The sequence below is a fragment of the Anarhichas minor genome, unplaced genomic scaffold (assembly GCF_050575085.1).
Source record: "Anarhichas minor isolate MPS153535 unplaced genomic scaffold, ASM5057508v1 ptg000043l, whole genome shotgun sequence".
Taxonomy (NCBI): domain Eukaryota; kingdom Metazoa; phylum Chordata; class Actinopteri; order Perciformes; family Anarhichadidae; genus Anarhichas; species Anarhichas minor.
This window is the reverse complement of record NW_027466489.1, coordinates 6,426,230-6,446,817: the sequence shown is the minus strand read 5'-3', so window position 1 is coordinate 6,446,817 and position 20,588 is coordinate 6,426,230. Positions and strand designations below refer to the sequence as shown.

The 20,588-nt window shown below is 40.0% G+C and overlaps 2 protein-coding genes across 3 annotated transcripts; both read right to left on the bottom strand.

Annotated features, from left to right (window-relative positions):
• Window positions 1-816: 816 nt before the first annotated feature.
• LOC142970750 (uncharacterized) lies at window positions 817-4,111 on the bottom strand. The gene is made up of 5 exons (XM_076111171.1): window positions 4,045-4,111; window positions 3,634-3,781; window positions 3,365-3,528; window positions 2,470-2,628; window positions 817-1,415 (listed from the first exon to the last, which is right to left on the bottom strand). The coding sequence occupies exons 1-5, from the start codon at window positions 4,109-4,111 to the stop codon at window positions 1,282-1,284; spliced, it is 672 nt and encodes a 223-aa protein (XP_075967286.1). The 3' UTR covers window positions 817-1,281.
• A 1,229-nt stretch (window positions 4,112-5,340) lies between these two features.
• LOC142970368 (uncharacterized) lies at window positions 5,341-16,120 on the bottom strand. 2 transcript variants are annotated; one of them, XM_076110552.1, is made up of 5 exons: window positions 15,967-16,120; window positions 14,693-14,831; window positions 14,331-14,470; window positions 8,296-8,685; window positions 5,341-7,489 (listed from the first exon to the last, which is right to left on the bottom strand). In XM_076110552.1, exons 1-5 carry the CDS (start codon window positions 16,028-16,030, stop codon window positions 7,329-7,331), a joined length of 894 nt encoding a protein of 297 aa, XP_075966667.1. In that variant the 5' UTR covers window positions 16,031-16,120; the 3' UTR covers window positions 5,341-7,328. The 2 variants fall into 2 exon arrangements, with proteins under 2 accessions (XP_075966667.1, XP_075966666.1); XM_076110551.1 differs by having other exon boundaries at window positions 14,693-14,834; window positions 15,967-16,111.
• Between the last annotated feature and the right edge of the window lie 4,468 nt (window positions 16,121-20,588).

Here is a 20,588-nt window from a genome sequence, read left to right as displayed (position 1 = left end):
TGGTTTGTAAAAATGAATAAATGACCAATCACAAGTTGTCAGAGCCCAAAGTGGGGACTTCACAAAATGATTGATTACAAACTAAAACTATTAAATTTATTAACATGAAACCCTCACATTTGGGAAGCTAGATCTACTAAAATATTTGCATGAAAAATGACTTAAAAGATTCAAGATCATTTTCTGACAATTGGTTAATTGATTGCTGCAATAATCGTTTCAGCTGTACTTGTATATAATGTTTAATTTGTAACAAAACAAGCTTCAAACTGGTTATAAACTCTGTACCTCTGTATATTCTCACCAAGAGGATGAGCCAACAAGAGGCTTACTTCATTTATGGCCAGGACCCCGTTGTAAGAGAGATTCCAAATCTAAATGGGAATATTATCCTGGTTAAATTAAGTTTAGATAAATAAAATAAATCATTAAACTGCTGTGGTACTATAGACACACTTAGTGCAAGTAAGGATACAAAAAATAGTAATATACTAGTAATATTACAGTAATTAAAGGCAACAGAGGATGACCCAGTGTTTCTCTATTGCACCCATCAGACTAACAGTCCTCAATTATCCCTAAAAATGAAAAAGGACAAGTGGTTGAAATACAGCACCTGTGATTTTAAATCTTCATCTCTGAAAGAAGTATGCTTGATCATAATGGGACAAAAGAGATGCATGGGTTTATTGTTGTGTATTTAAAACTATATGTTTGACGACAAGACCATGCAGCATGAAGTATCCCTCTGTTTCCCCTTTTCTATACAAATTAAAAGTGAGGCAGTAGCGACCCCTAGAGGCAGTTGAAGTTTATTTTTAAAAAAGAAGACTGTTCTAATGGCACCACAGTTTAAAGTGCCTCTTACATAAGAAAATCCCAATAAACAAAGACAGATTTTTTGTCATATAATTGTTTTTATTTCTTTTTTTCTCTCATGACTTGAAATGTGTGTTTTGGTACTTGCATTTCCCTTCTGAAATGCATCATTATTCAACATTCAACTCTTCCATTTAAAAGGGGCCATATTTTAAAATGTAATATTGCTAAACAAACGTCCATTACTGAAGCTTTTATTCATAAAGGTTTGCCCATAGAAAGCAGCAGCAAGATATAGCAATGTGATTTTGTGGAAAGTTATAGTTTTCCCAAGATATATTTGAATTTGACATCCTGCAAAGTATGTGTTCCATTGTAACAACACAATGGTATCCACACATTTCTTACTCCCATGAGAATGGTGTCTAGTGGGAATGGTGAGAATGGTGGTCTAGTTCTGGTTTAAAGTTTTGGCACATAAGCGGGGTTGTAGGCCATCGGTGCACCTGAATGTGGTGGCGGTGCATAAGGCTGACCGGGGAAGGGCACCATCGGCAGCCCGGCAGGGAATGCACCTGGAAAGTGAGCTGGATCGTCTAAAAAGACAAAAAAACACATATTTGGTTTCTTGCTTCTAAAAAGGGTGTTGTTTTCCCAATTATTCTTTATTTAAATACGATGTTATCCTGTGACAATCATGAAGGGATAATGCTGGAGTTGTTCTTTATTTTAATTTTATTGTCAACATATCCAATGACAACACTTCCCTATCCTGTCTGTTGCTCTCAGCTTATCTTCCCACTAGAGTAGTGATTCATAAACACATCAAAGATATATAATATCTCTCTTTTTTTCAAGTCAAAATAATTTCTTAAAATACCTCGGCACTGTACTTTTAGTAACCATTACTCCATCAGGTCTTAAAAGGACTGCGTTGGCAGCTGTTTTTAGATGCGGATTAATACACATTTGAAGCTTTTTTAAGAGTTTTTACAGCAGCAGAACTGTATATGTGGGATTGACTCAAATGTTTATGGTATAGGAGGAACATGTCACCAATATGTTGCTCCTTGATTGTTTTTAAGTGGGACGGACTGATAGTTCCAAAACTGTTTTTTATATAAATACCACAGGTAAGTGGAAAAGCATGTATTTTTGATTTTGGGGTGAACTGTTCCTTTAATTTGAGTTTCATGCCGAGCCAAGCTGTATACGTAAGTGCTCAAACTGTGAGTCATGTAACATTTTCTATGGGTAAAATGACAACGGGCGCCTGAAATAACTCCTGCTTTGCAACTCTGCTGGTTTTGGCCAACAATGGAGCTCCATAGCACAGAGGAATAACACATATAGGGCTTTACATAATACTTGTTATCAAGATCAATTCAATGTTGGTTTGGGTTTTCATCTGACTTGTTGACAATAAAAGAATAATAAAGAATATCAATAGGCTAATTGTTTAAAACATCTTATTGTTGTCAGTAAAACTAAGAAGCAACACTGATTTGTTACTAAGAATCAGACGATAGCCCTTTAGATAGTAAATCACAGAACAATCTGATACATAAATCCCGGTGGATTAGCTTGGTCAACGGGTGACATCCGCCAACCTGCTACTGTGTAGTTTATAAATGTCATGAAATAACTCACTAGTTTCCATGTATGGTGGTGGTGCTGTAGGGATGGGCAGGCTTCCATATTCAGGCAGGGCAGGTACGGGGTAGTAGCCGGGGTAGGTCGGCTGATATCCGGCGGGGGGAGAGAGGGGCTGCTGGGGCAAGTTGACTACGACAGCGGTGTTTGTCCCAACTAGAGGAAAAGTCATAGACTGAGTTTGGTTTGAAAATAAGGTAGGACGCACCAATACTGTGACCTAAAGAAATTGTGACACTATTGTGAAACAAGATCAGGTTTTTGATAGAAGGAAAGGTTAGACAATGGGAAATTCTCTATTCGCCTTCTTACTGAGAGTTGGTTGGCTCCTCTAAGGCTCACTTATTAAACACATTGCATTTGTTTGCTTTTAATCCGTAGAAACATCAAATCACCGTTTTATTGGTGGTTGTGTGCCAGATATTTCTTGGACCATTTGCCAGGCAACCAGCGGCGATTGTAGTAGGAAGTTACTGCTCCCCCTAGCTGCCTGGCAAACTGGTGCAGACCAGCAAATATCTGGCACATAACCGACAATAAAACAGTGATTTGACGGTGTACAGATTAAACACACAAGATACAACGTGTTAATTAGTGAGCTTTAGAAGATCTGGTTGGCGGTTTAGCCAGACTAGCTGTTTCCACCCGTATCCAGTCTTTGTGCTAAGCTAAGTTAGCCGGCTGCTGGCGGTAACTTAATATTTAGCTTCGCGTGCAAAAAAAAAAGAGTGCATGCAAATCAATCTTCTCATCTAACTCTCTGCAAGAAATTGAATAAGCGTATTTCCCAAAACGTCAAACTTTTCTGTAATTGCTTATACATACAATACATTACAAAGTTTTATACTTGGTTGCCTGCAAAAAATGAGCTGAAACTAAAAATGTGTCGTACTTTGGGGACTTCGGTTGCGTCCTTTTCGACACTGCTTGTAGCACAAACAGCACGGAGCCACACAGCAGATGATGAGACACACACAGAACATAACTGGAATAATAGTCCCTAAAATGCTTCCCACAAGCGTAGCAATGCGGCTTTTTTCCCCATGGTCAGAAGAACTGGGGAAGAGACAGAGAAGAGATATTTTCATTTCTTAAAATGCTGATATTGTTTCTTATGCTTTTCTTTTCTTTTTTAAACACAGGTTTAAATCAGGAGCACACCTTCCATGACAGTTTTTTTGTTTTTCTCGGTATATTTTGTTACTGCAGCAATATTTTCTCTCGCAGTTTCCACAGCAGTACTGAGAGCCACATTGCTGATCCTGGTGTTGGTAACCATTTGTGTCCACGTAGCTGCGACAGTAATCAGCTGTAACATATAAAACACGGAGTCATGGTGAAGAGCAGTGAGTGCGAGAGATTAACAGCTAAACTATTTAAACAGACACGTACATACAAGCTCGAAACACAAGTCACTGCCACTAAGAGGTCAAATCAAAGTTGTAGTAATGAAACTGTGGTTTCTACCTGATTTGACTTGATTGACTCATACTGTTTTCATTTTGGGACTGTCTGCATATGACTGAGATATCCTATATACTTGTGGGAAAAAAACACCAAAGTAAAACTTACCCCATACAGCTGGGAACAGGATCAAACACAGAACACACACAATACTGGACAAGACACCTGGAGCCATAACTGCATTGATTTAGTAAAATAAAGGAAATGACTCTGACTCTCCAATGGACTGTTTCAACCTGTCTGTCTGTCTGTCCCACCCAGTAGCAAGTAGCCCGACAGCATTCCTCACATCACGAGAGAGAGTTGCCACTGGGTTTGACTCTCATTCATTTTTCGACAAGTTGTTTTGTTGCGAGTCTTAGTGCTACATTTGTTTGTTATGCGAGATGGCCAAGACGGCAGTATAAAGACAAATAAGCCAAGAAAACTTTTTTGATTCTGTTTTTGCACACTGGCTATACTTCACCTCCCTTTAGCTGCACAAATGAATTAGACAATATAATTAGTTTTTACATTAAATCCCCTGTATGTTAAAAAAAAGGAAACCCTTTGAGGCCACAAGTAGGTCTACAGCATAACTACATGTCAGTCTCCTTTTCTGTGCAGTTAAGCAACTGATAGATGCAATAACTAGTATTATCTGCCTCCCTTGAACTTTCCATATTACCCAACGTCCCCCTCCACACCCTCAATGAATGTACATCTAAATATATTTTTTACTTAACGCAAAACATGTGTTTTTGTGGTTAACCCAACATGGACTAGCAGGCAAAAAAAGCCACCTACACATTTAGCTGTTATTGAGATTAGCTCAGCAATATTTGTAAAAAACTAAAATGATATTTGGGTATTCTTTTATTATTATAGATGATTCAATCCTCAGGGGTTTTGTCTGATACTGCATGGCTTGATTAAATTCACCCTCTTCACTAACTTCTTTTTTGCCATGCTAGTCCAGACTGAAGTATCTCAAAGGCTATTGGACAAAGACATTCATGTCCCCCTCAGGATGAATTGTAATAACTCTCGTGATCCTCCAACTTTTTATTTAGCACCATCATCAGGTCCACATTTGAATTTGTCCAATACTTTGGTTTATGACTTGTTTTCAGCCTCAATTGTGTTTGGTGCTAAATAGCAGATGGTAGCATGCTCATGCACACACTAAGATGTTGAACATGGTACACATTATACTCAGTTAAATATTAATATTGAAAATTAAAAATGTAAATGCTCACACTAGATTGTAGGTGAAATCCTCCAAGCACAGCCTCACAGAGCAGCTAGCATGGCTGTTCATTCTTGTTATCTGAGGGTCTACATGTAGGTGTAATATATTGTACAGCCACCAGCACAGAAAAAAAGTGCACTTTGAGTTCATCTTCTATACTGAAAATTCATAAGTTGGGGAAACCAAAACACATTTTTTATTTAACTGTGCAGAAGAAGTGGTGGGTTTTGAACAAAATAAAATGAATGTACATATATTTTTCAAAGTAGCATCAATGCCAATTATTCTTCTATGAGAAACAGGTGGAACAAGGATAAATCTCTGCTGGCATTTCGCTCGTATAGAAAACAAATGGCTATAATCCACACGCAAATAAAAACACTCCAACTACAGTCATCTTGAAGAAACAACACTGGTCAAAGGACTGAAATCACAGGAAGAATACATTTATAAAGACAGACTTCACACAAATGGCAATCCTACAAGAAAGTACACTGACAAATCACTTAGTCGATGTATGAAACAAATGCACATTCCCCACAAATGAACTGCTTTGCAAAAGACAAAGATATGAGAGTACATGAGGCCCCTTTCATTAGCCGACATGTCTCATGTCAGCTGGTAAAATGAAATGAGCCACAGCGTGGATGCGACTGAACGGCATTCTGAAACCTGTACCCCTGATACTTGCATGTAATAAAACACTGAAATAGAATAGATTAGGTACTATGCTCTTTGACCGCAACCAAATTCTAAAAAGAGGAAGCTGAAAAAGCAGGGTGGCCAAAAAGGTCACGGGCTGGCTCGTCATATGAGCTGTGACTGTACGTCTGCAAGTTCATAAGAAAAAAGGTCACTTGAGCAAAACTGTTTTCAAGTCATTTCAGTCGACAGAAAGCAGAAGTGACAAAGCTGAGCAAGGAAGGCGTTTAGTTTTTAGATAAAATCACAACAAACGACCTGTTCAAACCTGACTGCTATGTTGGTGCAGTCTAATTAAGGCTATTGAGATGATCATTTCCAGAAAGAAAAAGGATTTCACAAGCAAATAACAGAATACTGAATAATAGAAAAAGATGACCTTTAAGAATTACTAACACGCAGTTTGGAACTAAAGTTGCACAATAATGTGGCTGGTTAAAGTCAATGTGTATAACAGTCAAGTACAAGTAACAACACTATGTGAAACACGTGCATGAATAACTAGAAAATGAGATATTACACTGCTGTAAATAATATGCACACTTTAGTTGGATAAAGATAGTGTGGCTGAGAAGGCACAATTGTTTTTTGCATTTTGTAACAACATTTGCAATTTTTGTGGATGTTTGGTTGATTGAACAGAAAAAAAATCACCTTTGGGTTTTTCATTCAAAGCTGCCGATGCATTTCAGGTCAAAACGGATGCAAGACGGAAACAATGAATGAAAACAAGCTGAGGAGAAAGGACCAACGAACTCTCCCTTGCATATGAACACAAAACAAAAACTTTTCCCTGTGAGCGAGGCTTATTGTGTTGAATTGACTTGATGAAAGTTCCCTTTTGCTGGAGGGTCAAAAGAAGACCTTTTTTCCCCGAACATCGTTAGTCAACTGACAATGACATTTTCTATGATAAATCTAGTGAGACGTATTACGCACTTTGGAGTTGATTTGTTCCCGAGTAGCACGTGTAAAGCATCATAAAGTATCAGGAAAAGGTTCAAAACCCTTCAGCGTTCTGAGGACGATGAATGAAGCGGTCAGGCATGTTCGGCAGGAGCGCAGTATCCACGGGGACCAGGAGGCAGGTGTTGAGGCATGTTAAGAAGGCTGGAAAAGCACTTCATCTACTTTTCAGAATTACACTCAGTGGTTTTATGTGTAATTTACCAAGATGATCAAGATGGAGTCACTAAGAAATATATATATACACATATATATATATATATAGAAAACAATCTCACCACTTGTATGTTGTAAGTCCATGCAATGCGAGAGGTATCAACATTTTCACCTGGCAACTCTTCGACATGAACAGATGCACTACAACAACTATTAATGCGCCATAACATTTCCATATTCAACCACCAAAATGACAAATGACACATCTTCAGTTCTGCCAAGTTCGAAAATGTTGCAGCATGTTTTAGAGTGGCTAAGAGCGTAGCACCGTGGTTTATTATCCAGTATAATCCGGGTTGTAGGCTGGCTGGGCCAGGTAGTTTGGGTTCGGAGCTTTGGGCTGCGGCTGGACAGGTGGCTGCAGAGGGTACGCTGGCTGGCCGGGGCTGAACGCAGCCTGGCTATAGGGCACCGGCTGGGGAGGGAAGCCAGGACCGGCTGCAGACAGAAAGAAAACAGGGCATGACGATGAAAGGGCTGAAAATGGTTTTACAGTAACCACAACTTCAGCTCCGTCCAACAACAAAGTCAACAGAAATGTTTCATTTCCTATTTTACAAAATACAGACATGAGCCAACTTTACAGCAGCCGCGGTTATTCCACCTCCACTTCCGACTGCAGCTATTCTGAAGCACCAAAATTGCATAATGTGTTATTTTTAAAGCTGCAATGTGTCATTATCCCATGTTGAAGGTTATATTAAAAAAAAAAAAAAAAAAAAAGAAGTCATCTTCATTCCACTCCCTTCAGATCCATTTGAGAAACTCACCCCTCTTAAAATCTGTGTAAAGTACAGACAAGTATTATACAAACGAAAACAAATGTGCTAATGTTCTAACATCCGTTGGGAAATGAAGAGCTTGCGTTTATCTAGATTTGTATTTAGATTCAACTAATCTAAAGAATGAGAACACAAGTTTAAACTCTGCTGTATTTGTCAGAAATAGAAAATGAGCTTTGTAAGTGTACATGTGTAAAAGTGTAAGTGTGGTTACCGTTAAAGGTGAGCTGGTCCTCAAAAGTACAGTGTTCATTTTTTTGACAAAAATGTTTATTAGTAAGAGTCACATTTTAGTGATTTGATTTTCGTTAGTTTTAGTCCAATCCAGTTCATCATTTTATACAAATATATATTCATGATTGTTTTTGTTGACTTTTTGAATTTGTCTTTGATATGACAACAGGCAGTAATCACAATTAGACATGTCATTATTTGGCTAAGTTTTATAAAGTTCACACTCACTGGCTTCCTGATATGTGGGTGGCGGTCCTGCTGTGATTGCTTGTCCATGGTAGGGTGGTGTTGGCATTGGCTGAGCTCCGTAGCCCTGGGGCCCTGGCTGAGCTCCGTAGCCCTGGGGCCCTGGCTGAGCTCCGTAGCCCTGGGGCCCTGGCTGAGCTCCGTAGCCCTGGGGCCCTGGCTGAGCTCCGTACCCCTGGGGCCCTGGCTGAGCTCCGTAGCCCTGGGGCCCTGGCTGAGCTCCGTAGCCCGGCTGCACTGGTACGGGGTGGTAGATTTGATACTGGCCCCCCTGGTAGGACTGAGGCTGCCCAGGTGTTGCGGTTGGCTGCTGCGGGTACTGCCGAGGAGTGGTGGTGACCACTGTGGTGTGGGTGCTGGTAGCTATCACAGCTGTAAGCAAGCAGATGACAAATACAGTTAATATAAGCTAGCCAGGGGGTAAATCACAGTTTCAGTGGAAGTGGAGGGGTACCACCATGCTGAACAATGACAAAATAAAGTACTGAAATAAAAGTAGCTTTGACCAACAAAAGTAGTCTGCTCTGAACTCTTTGTTTGATCTTATGCTGGTTAATGTGGCAAATGAGATCACCGAGGCTGACATACAAGCTAACAGCAGCATGAACCTGCCCAAAACACATGCATGATAAGTCACAAGGTTAACCAGAAATACATTTCAGAGCATAACCACTAGGGGTGGGAATCACCAGAGGTCCCGCGATACGATATTATCACGATACTGCGAAATTCTGAGTATTGCGATAACATAGGCCTATATTGCGATTTATTACTTTTTTCAACTTCAAATTATGTCCCCAAAGGAAAACTGTGTCAACATGTTTTATCTAATAAGATAGTTTTCAGTCTGTTCATCTCACTTCAATCATTTTTATTGCAGCAAAATAGGATTGTCAAGCAGACAGACTGACCAACAATGTCATAAATGTTGCATGAACCTGACAAACTGAACTGTTTGTATTACTACATAGTCCAACTTAACTAAATGCAAACGTGTGGACTCAGTATATGAACTATAACTTATATAAGTAGGATATAAGAGTAAGATAACTCAGTATAACTTGCGATGCGCTGCACTCTCCCCATGAGCCTGGCTACTGTTGGCAGATTTAACCCCGTTGTGAGGCCAGATGTCTCTATCTTTGTTTTGACCAACTTCCTACCAATCACGCTGACCCAGGACCTTTGCTGACCTGACCAGAAAACAACTCAGCACCATCTAGTGGACTGAAAAAGCAATTGATTTGATTTTTTTTTTTTAAATAGTTTATATAATAAAAGATCGATACTTTGCGTCCGTGTATCAATACAATATCGCAACGCAAAATATCGCGATACTATGCTGTATCGATTTTTTCCCCCACCCCTAATAACCACCACCACCAACACAGACTGGGAAATATACTTACACAATAGTAAAAGCAAGGCATTACAACATTAGAAACAGGAACATACAAAAGGAGACATTCGTGTGAATTAAAAATATGCCCAAAGACTGACCATCAGACCATCACTTCTGCATTTATCCAACTGCACAAACCAGGCAATGAAAAAAACAAACTGAAAAGCTGGAGAAAAAAAAATATCCTATAAAGTCCTATAATTGTATGAATGATACTTAATTTGGTGTCACAAAAATATTGAATACAACACATGAGGGGATACATGAACTCTAGGGTGTAATTTACATTTTAGTACATACATGTTTTTTTTTAACCGGTGTTTTAGAACAGTTTAATTTACTAAAATCTCTCTAGCAGTTTCTTCTGACTGTCCAGCTGCCAAAATCCAGAGGAGAGATCTGAGTCTGAGTCAACTTTAGTGATCGCATTGTCACATGAGCAGTGCGTGCATTTTCTGCTCTGGGTTTTGCCTCTCAGATTCTATACCGTCTGCCCTAACTTATTGGTGGAGGTTTTTGAGGCGCATGCAGCCTGAAAGGAAGATCTGTAGACAGTACTCAGGGCTGAAAAAAAAAAAAAAAAAAAAAACACTTCACACTTCCTGTGCATGTTTTTCAGGTTACACAAATCCTAATTCTCAATAAGTTTATTCATACTAAATATTCTCATAAAGTGACACTAAAATTGAACAAAAGGCAGCATAATGACGGCGCTAGTTAGGAAGGCTAAGTTCTATATCAAAAACACTAAACAGGATTTGGTTAGTGCATTAGCAATACAGAGATGTACACAGTTTTTGAAAACAAACTTCATCATGATTTGTTACTTGCTAGATTGATATAAATGTATATAAATACAGGATCAAACCGCCACCCTGGTAGCAAGTAAACCCATCCCTGTGTAAGTGAAACTGAAAGACAGCAGTGTTTAAAACAACAGCAGCCCTGAGGGAAGATAGCTGTGTGTGTGTGTGTGTGTGTCACTCCCCCACCATGATCCTTTTCCCCTAACAGAGTGGGGAGTCATCATGACCACTTCCTGTAAATGGCGTGGGATGGTCTTGAGTTTTCCCCACTGTGGTTGTCGTGGAAACAATGAGTCACACGGGGTGGAGCTCTGACATTCCTGAATGTGATCCCGACATGCAACAGCCCGAGTCTGGGAGTCCACATTCTCACTTGTGTTTTAGTCTCCCGCTCTCTCCGTGCCAGAGCTTCGCCGCTGCATGGCAAAACATGAACACGCTGGCTGAAAAGACCAAACTGACAGGCAGCGCAAGAGTGTGTAGCACTTTGAATGTTGCACAAGCTCGAGTGCCAGCACAAATACACACAGTACATACTCAGGTACTTTCCTCCAAGAGTTAAAGACAAGAATATATAGTAAAAATCCAGTCTAAGCACTGGGGAGAGAAGAGAAGAAGAAATCTAGCAGCAGAAATATTGAGTTGGCGGACAAAAGAGACAGGAGATAAAAAAAAACACCCTGTTGTAATGGAAGAAAACAGAGGATGCACGATGCCCGTCTCTGAAGGCACAAAGCCCGTAAAAAAATAAGGTGTGGAAATTCACATGCCAACAGTGTGTAAATAGGTCTGTCCTGAAAATATCAAAAATATTCAGGCCAATGTATATTCCTATCTGTTTGGGAGTTCTCTTTCCTTTCTTCCAATATGGTTGTCTCAGTATGAACACATTTTCTTGTACTTTTAAAAATGTATCAATTAGTGTCGTATGACTCGTGACAAACGAAAAAAACACCATAATCTGAATGAATTAGAGTTAAAATTTGATATAAAAAATAAAATAAAATATGTAACCCAAATAAAGGTTTTGCAAAAATAATATTCTGTTCATCATACAATCATCATCACAGCTTGCCAATTTAGATTATTCAAATATATTTTTTAGGTATTTAACTTCATCATTTCGACTTTATTTCTGTCACAGCACAGCCCTGCTCTGTTTAACAGATGCACTATTTATATTTTGTAATTGTTTACACCCCCCAATGATTCTGCTAAACTTGTTAACTTTTTGTCTGCTAATTTCCAACAGCAGGACCTGAAAGTCTGCAGTGTCAAAATGTAGTTTTTACTCTTTGGTAACATTTTTGTCGATGAAACTTAAAACAAAATTGATATGGACATTTTAGGGGCGCAGATTTTCCTAATGATCCAATCTCACAGATGCGCATCTCTTTGTGAACAGATGGCACCACTTAACCTGAAATGAGCGAGTTTGTCCAGTTAAGAAAGATTAGTTAGTCCGACTCTGGATATTTGTACGTGCACACCTCATAGAAAACTGTAGGAAAGGTTTCAGATATGAAAATGTTCATGCATGAGGCCCACTGTCTTTGTCTGTCCGTCTATCGGCGAGAATACTCAGACTCCTAGTGATGAAGGACACTTGATGGACAGAAGCAAACAGAGAATTCATTACATTTTGTTTTGATCTGGATTTGAGATGTCGATGAAACTACGCAAGACACAGACTGGGTTGCAACCCCTGTTGGAGTGTTTCCAAGGTGATAAAACCTAAGCTGACTTACTTTTGAGGAGTTAATGATGGGGCGCTTTTGCACATGAAGACTGGTTGAGTACGATTGTGACGTCGTGTCTCAAAAATCGTGTGGACTTGTGGGAACATGGCAACTGCAGCAGTTAAAGCAAGGTGTCTGTGATGCTGATTACTGTAATGTAAGTTAGGTAGATGAAGGAATACAAAGTACTTAAAGAGTTATTGTGGTAACAGTAGAGATAACAAAAAAAAGGTAAAGTAAGGTAAATTATATTACGATCTAAGGAATGAGGCTGGCTATATTCTGTTTTTCTGTTCCCAATTATAATTGTGCCTGACTCAAAATAAACTGTAGTGTCCATGTTCTTGCAATGCTGTGGTGCATGCATGTGTGTTTATCACACAGGAGTAATATACATCAGGCTCTGGCTAAACAGACTTCATTGTTGGTTTTGGACTTACTCTTTTCATAGGATTTGTTGACAATAACAAACTTATAGAATGTCATTAGACTTATTAATAAACATTTTACTAAACCATAGATTCATATAAAGCTGTTTTTAAACAGCCGGTATTCATCAAATATAGTATGTCCCAATTTGGAGCACTGAAAATGAACAGGCCCTAACTTGTAAAACAGTGTAAATTAAGATTTTTTTAAAAGTGTAAATTAAATTAGGGCGTGACCTTTCCTTAGTGGAACGACAGTAGTGTTCAAGTCTGGCACGAACTCCGAACAGCAACTACACTGGGTCATCAACACGGGTCACAACAGAAGATCCCTGCACAGCATGCCGAATGATGACAAACACAAATATAAGTACCTCTTTGTAACTGTTGGCAGTGTCATGTGATTTTGGGAATGTTCTGTGTCTCAATGTCTGTGTTATTAGTAGTCACTCCAGTAATGAAAGTCAAGTGGTGGGCGGGCAAACAGACCTCAGAAGAGTCCCCTGATCCGTTTTCAAAAGTACTCTGGTGAATACTCCAACACACTGGAAACTAAGAGTCTGGCTTCTTCATTAAAACAACCGCCACACAATCTGACACTGCATTTTACCTAGAATGAGAAGCTCAACAATGTGCTCCTTGTTGGCTGTGTGCAGGAAATGTACACATGCAGCTACATGTTGCAGAAGCAGCAGCAGCACATGCATGGCCACATGCTGCGAACACAATACCAACTGGTTCAAGTGTTAACTGACTTGTTACTCTGTCCTTAAAATGAAATATGTCCTAACTAATACTAATACCTGATCACTGTTCAGCTCACAGCTTTAGAATGATGAAAATACCACTAATTACTAACTAAAAAGACGAAGTGCAACTAAGTTTAGGGTGATTTGCATAATACTGTCAGAATGAATTAACATGTATTTAGTGTCCTAAAGCACATGGTACATTGACTGTTAAATCAAAAGAGAAACTGTTTAAGGTTAAAATAACCAGATGGGAACATCTGTTTTTTTGGCTTATGGAGGGAGTTAAACGCCTAACAGATCAAGGTACTTCAGAGCACTGATGCAATCACGTTCACTTTCCTTTTGCACCTATTTAAGTTTCCGTTTATCTTAAACACTTGTTCACACCCATTTGTGTTAACCTGTGCTCCCCTGACCGGGTAGTTTCAGGATGTGAACTTCAAGTAAACAATACAAAACTTATATCGTCTGCTCGTATTTGGTAATATCGCACAATGCTGCTACCAGAGAGTACCTCGTGCCACCTATGCTGACGTGTAGCGCAGACCGAGACTAATCCCAATCAATGTTTCATTGACACGGTAGTACATTATTGAATCTTGAACTAAACATTAAAAAAAGCTTCCTCTTTAAGATTGTTTTTGTAACCTGGTGGTTACCAGGCAGTCAAAATCTTTGGCCAAGTCCAGTCTGATGTTGCCTTACACTTAAAAGAACGATCCCAGTCTCTCCCAGACAGTGAGGCACACTGGTATCAGATCGGTACTCGCTATCGGCAGACAACCAAAGCCGCGGTATCAGGACTGAAAAGGTCAGATCGGTGAATCCCTGAACAATAGACCTATTAGATTGAATTGCTAGTGGGGTGGGCTAGGTAAAGGGCTACTTACGTCTTGGCTTGCGGCACATATTGTACAGGCAGCAGCAGGGACAGATACAGCAGCAGATGAAGATGAGGAAAACGACGACGACGCTTCCAATACCAAGGACCATGGCCAATGGTGAGGAATGATAGCTCAAGTGATTAAAACTGAAAGAGAAACAAAGAAAACATCAAGCAAAACAGTCTGTGTGTTGCTGTTACTTTACTTTGGTGCCGGTGGTCGTGCACAGGAAGACTCTACTTCCTGTTGCTTGATATCATTGCATATCAGGCTGCAACGACACATCTCCGCTGAAGTTACACAGGGAAGAAAAAAGGAAACTTAAGACAGAGGCCATTTATCATCTATTACAGAATAAAACACAATACCATTCTTCTTGTTTATCCTCAGATAACCGATTGAAAGTGTTCGTACAGCATCTTCTGTCCATGCAGGAACCACAGCAAAATTCTCGCCCAGAGCAACTTTGGAATGGTTCGGTATGGTAGGCCAGACAGTCTCTGTCCCCTGCTAACACAGAAGAGAGGCAGAAAGCAGAGAGGGGCAGGAAAGGTTAGCCTCAATACAACTGAAAACAAATCTGTAGTGGAGATGAACTGAACGAGAAGGGTAAATCATGGTAACGTAATGAAACGCATGTCTCAAACCGGAGTGCATATATTGGTTTTGATGGTCTGGGACCAGAACAGTCTCAAAACAACCGAGACAATGACTCCATTAATCAATTCATTCATGGAAAGATCCTTTTAGCTTACGCTTTTTTTTTTCCAATTGACTAATTGTTTTGGTAATTTTTCAAGCAAAATTGTCAAATATTCTCTACTTCTACCTTCTCCAATGTGAGCATTTTCTGTTTATCTCTATTATGTTATGAACTGAATGTCTTTTGGTTTTGGACTGTTGCTCAAACAAAACAAAAGAGGAAATGGCAATACGTTGTCTTCGGCCTCGTGAAAATTATAATGGCAGTTTTACACCATTTTATAGACATAATCATTTGGTCATGAGGATAATACAGCTTTACAATCCATTGCATATTGGTAATGCAATACAACAGTTCTGTAACGAATCCTATACGTTCATGAAAGTCACAATGTTCATTTCTTTGTTGAACCTGTACGTTAGACAGGTGGTCCACCTTTATGTATATGAATGAGGGTAGTTTGGCTAAAGCTGTTCATCTTCACAAATACTGCTGTAAATAATGGATTTTTGATGGGAAGACAGAACATTATATATATTTAGATTATGTAAAATAATCATATTATATTGGACAGTAGCAGCAGCTAGGGGTAACGTTATAGGAAATGGCACCAAAAAAAAAAAATCAACCGGTTGATTAACGTGTTACATCTACCGGTGTACTGACCCTCAAATCCTAATATAAGATGGACCAGATCCGGTTAAATAGCCATTAGGAAGTGGCGACACTCTAACGTCCCATTGTTACACCAGTGTTTGAACAACAGACGGTAACTTTAACAAACAGCCCAGCTCTCGGTGGCTGACATCGCCCCGGATCTTCGGTCGGTTGAGCCCCGGTTTCAAGCTACCGTTGCAATAACGTGTACAAAATGAAAACAACGCGAGAGACAAAGAAGACAAATAACGACCATTTAAAGTTGAAACAATGAAAACTCACCGGACACACACGGGGCCAGCACCACCGTTAAAGCCAACACAACACCGAACAGGCCTGACGCCATGGCTGCTTCAAGACTCCGCGCGGCTCCTCTCTCCCACCGACTGAACCCAGCGGCCGCCGCAGAGATCGTCTGTGCACACGGTTGCGTCACTCAGTCGAGGTTCCGCCCCTGTTCCTGGGCAATGTTTTTACCCCTCCTGTCTTTGTGTCATTGACTGCACGTTAGAAGATTCGTATGAAGGTTTAAAACTCTATAATAAACATTTTGCCCGCAAAGCAGCTTAATCTGAGTGAAGAAGGCCCACAGTGGTGGAATGTAATTTATATAGAGAGAGTCAATATCATCTGAGAGGAATTTGTTTGTTCCAAAAAAACAGTTAGGACTAATGGGAAATGTAATTGTATTGCAGTCAAGGGAGTTGGCCGAGTTTGTGGAGCATCTGTTGTGAGGAAAGGAAAACAGACACGTTGACAGGTTTAGATGAGTTTGTAAACAAGGATCAGGCATTTAGGAGTGGGACAAGGACATGTATGGACATGTATAAAGAGGCAAAATACAGGTTGAGTAAGGTGGTGAGAGATGCTAAACGACAGTACTCTGAGAAACTGCAACATCAGCTCTCAGCAAGTGACTCTGCTTCTGTCTGGAGAGGTCTCAGACAGATAACAAACAACTACGAGCCTAAAGCCCCCCAGTCCATGAATGATACGCCTGGCAGACAGGCTGAACGACTTCTACTGTCATTTTGAAAGACAATGGGACAGCCCTGACCCCATCCCCCATGGCTCCATCAACCTGTCGCCTACAGAGCCAACAGGTCTGTAGGCGAGTCAACATGGCCCTTCATTTCATCCTCCAGCATCTGGACTCCTCAGGAACCTACGCCAGGATCCTGTTTGTGGACTTCAGCTCTGCTTTCAACACCATCATCCCGTCTCTGCTGCATGACAAGCTCTCTCAGCTGTACGTGCCCGACTCCACTTGCAAGCAGATCACAGACTTCCTGTCTGACAGGAAGCGAAACCACGTCTCAGCCTCCCGGAGCATCAGCATCGGTTCCCCTCAAGGCTGCGTTCTTTCCCCTCTGCTCTTCTCCCTGTACACCAACAGCTGCACCTCCAGTCACCAGTCTATCAAGCTCCTGAAGTTTGCGGATGACACCACCCTCATTGGACTCATCTCTGATGGGGATGAGTCCGCCTACAGCTGGGAGGTTGACCATCTGGTGACCTGGTGCGGTCTGAACAACTTAGAGCTCAACGCTCTAAAGACAGTGGAGATGGTTGTGGATTTCCGCAAGAACGCACCTGCCCCTATCACCCTGTGTGACTCCCCCATCGATGCTGTGGAGTCCTTCCGCTTCCTGGGCTCCACCATAACTCAAGTGGGAGCTTAACATCAACTGGTCTGGTACGCTGCAGCCACTGCCAAGGACAAGGGCAGGCTGCAGCACATCATTCGCTCTGCCGAGAGGGTGATTGGCTGCAATCTGCCGTCCCTCCAGGACTTGTTTGCTTCAAGGACCCTGAAGCGAGCAAGAAGGATTGTAGCCGACCCCTCTCACCCTGGACATGAACTGTTCGAGCCCCTTCCATCTGGCAGGAGGCTGCGGTCCATCAGGACCAAGACCTCACGCCACATGAACAGTTTTTCCCTCTTGCAGTGGGGCTCATTAACAAAGCCCGGGACCCCCACTGACTCTGACATCCCCAGGACAATTTCCTACCGGTCACTCCCCTGCACATCCCTTCTATGTTTCTTTATTTAAAGACGCTTGACACTTTTACATTACATTTACATTATACTATACTGTTATCTGTCTGTCTGTGCACTATATTTTATATTTTATTGTAAATTGTAACATGTTTCTATTTTTTTGCACTGTGTTGATTGTTTAATGTTATGCACTATCCACCATGTCAAATTCCTTGTATGTGCAACATACTCTGGTAAATAAACAGTTCTGATTCTAAAGACAGCATATTGAATGGATATGAGCTGGAGGATTAGGGACTTGGCATAGTAGGACAGGGTATGTGGGTTGTTTTGCGTTGTAAATTCCAATGTTATTTCATGTTATTAATACCGTATACCTTCAAACAGATGGTGATTTTTATTAAAATTGCATTAGGATTAAACAGCATGTATAGCCTACATTTCAGTAATTGATCTTAAGCAGTAGCGAGGCATAGTCCTAATAAATCCAGATATTTAAACGTACCAGTCTAAAGATGACTTTCAGTTAGCATTTCAACTTAAAAATAATGAACTTATTGCTGTGTGACACAATCATACAGAGTTTCAGCTCATGTAGGTGGAAGTAGATATGCACTTTTTAATGATACAGCACAATTTTGTAATTTACAGCAAATTATTGCGCGTACCCCCTTCTTATCACGCTAATGGCTCCTTTCAAAGAGTAATATTATTATAGAATATCTCGTTATTCAGTTTTTGATATGAGATCATGTTAATATTGTAGTTTGTCAAAAGAAATGCATATTCCCACATTCCTTGCAATGTTATTATAGATTAATCTTTAGTCTCTATTTTTTTCTGTTGATCAACTAATCTTTTAGCCTATAATCTTCAAACCGCTGGTTTTATCTGACCACCAATCCAAAACTCAAACATACTGTATTCAACCAATTATGTTTGGAAATGAATTAATTGGTTATCAAAAATACATTTTCTGTGGATTGATTTCTTAATTTAACATGACAAAGTGAAAACAAAATGGCAATTGAGGAAAGAGCACATGTCAAACTGCCCAATGACATTCAGGAAATAATGAGAGTAATACATCTTAGTTTTTTCACTGTCTCATGTGGACTCCATACAAGACTCGCCCACCACATTATGCCTTTTTGGTTGGTGAGCTGTGTCCTCTGAAGTCTGTGCAATAGATAGACCGGATGTGCACCTGGCTGCTGAAAGCAAGAATGAGCAGTCTGCTGTATTTGTGATTGAGTGATCAAAAGCACCCCCAGATTCTCATGCTTTGTGATCATTTGGGTACAGTGAGGGAAGGAGTATTAAGATAATAACATTTCAAAATGTTACTTGAGTTAAAAGGTAAGTCTAAACAGCAATATATATATATATATACTGTATATATATATTATATATAGGCCTATGGTATGTTGACTTGATCTGTATCTGTATCTCTTTTCAGAGAAAAAGATCATTTGCAACCTGTTCTCAAGCCTACAACCTCCATTCTGGATGTCATATTTAAAAACAGCGTTCAGTCCAAGTCAGCTAGTTTTAAATCAAAGACAGTATGCCAAAAGTCCAGCGGGTAAAACTTTATAACAGCCAGTGCCAACGCCTAAATCGATCAGCAGGGGGCAGCAAAACACCGTGACTGCCTTTGCTGAGGCGCAATCATTAAAACCCAGATTATACCACAGAAATACATTTCAGAGATGAAGTTTGCAGCCAAAGTTATTTGCTTCTTGAATTAAAAAAACACAGTTTGGAAACACTCTTTCAGGGTGTGAGATTTAAATTGGTCAATTGGTATTGTCTCTGTTCATATTTGTTTTATATTGCCCCCACCAATTATATCAAAAGGGTAGACCACAAGTATGAAAATATAAATCAATAACAATTATGACAAAAACTGATCATAAAGGTAGGAATTATTGCATGGTTGTTAACTGATATAATTGTACCTAATAAACTTGCAACTGGGTGCAAACTGTTTATGCATGTTGAGTTTAACTTCCGTTTGTTGTTCAAATGTTTTAGACGCAATGTAGATGTGAACTTCACGTTTAACTCCTCTATTGTCTGCCAAACTCACACAAGCAAGCATGTCTCAACAACACAACTTCAACTGTTCACTGTAGACTTTAAACTAGATAGCCTGTAGTCCAGGTTCTCTTTTTGAACACCAGAGGTCACTTGTGCACAGAAAATCGCTCAATACCACCACATCAACTAATCCATGTAAATCTTGAGCTGAAATATATAATTCATGTCATGTATGTTCATTCAAAAACACTTCCGTGTATCAAAGTTTTTCATGTTGCTCCTGTTTTCTCTGTTTAAAAGAATATAATTGATGAAGTGAATGTGTATTGAACTAGTTTTCCCCGGGCGCCTGTCATGGGCAGCCCACTGCTCCCTATATACAGACTACTGCGGTCAGACCGCAGTATATACAGGGATGGGTCAAATGAGGAGACAAATTTCCCCCTCACCGGGATGAATATGGTATAATAAAAAAATAAAATAATATATAAAAAAATAAAGTTAGGCACACAACACTTGAAGGAGCAGTTTGAGACGGCACTGATGACAAAAAGTGGACAGACATGCATCAATGTCTTTGTGAATCTGCAGTCCTTAGAAAATGGCAGTGATGTCGATAATAATAATGATACAATGTGTGTAGTAAAAAGCATATCAAGTATATATTTTTATCATATCAAGTGTATTTATAACTTCAAACATCCACAGATGTAAAGTACCCTGGCGAGGTGACAGTTTGACCACATGCACGAGTCACACAGCTGAGTTACTGGAATGACATTTGACGTAAAACGAATTAGATCTCGCGAGACTTCCGCCCTAGCGTAAACTCATATAAGCACTTGCACAACCACGTCCT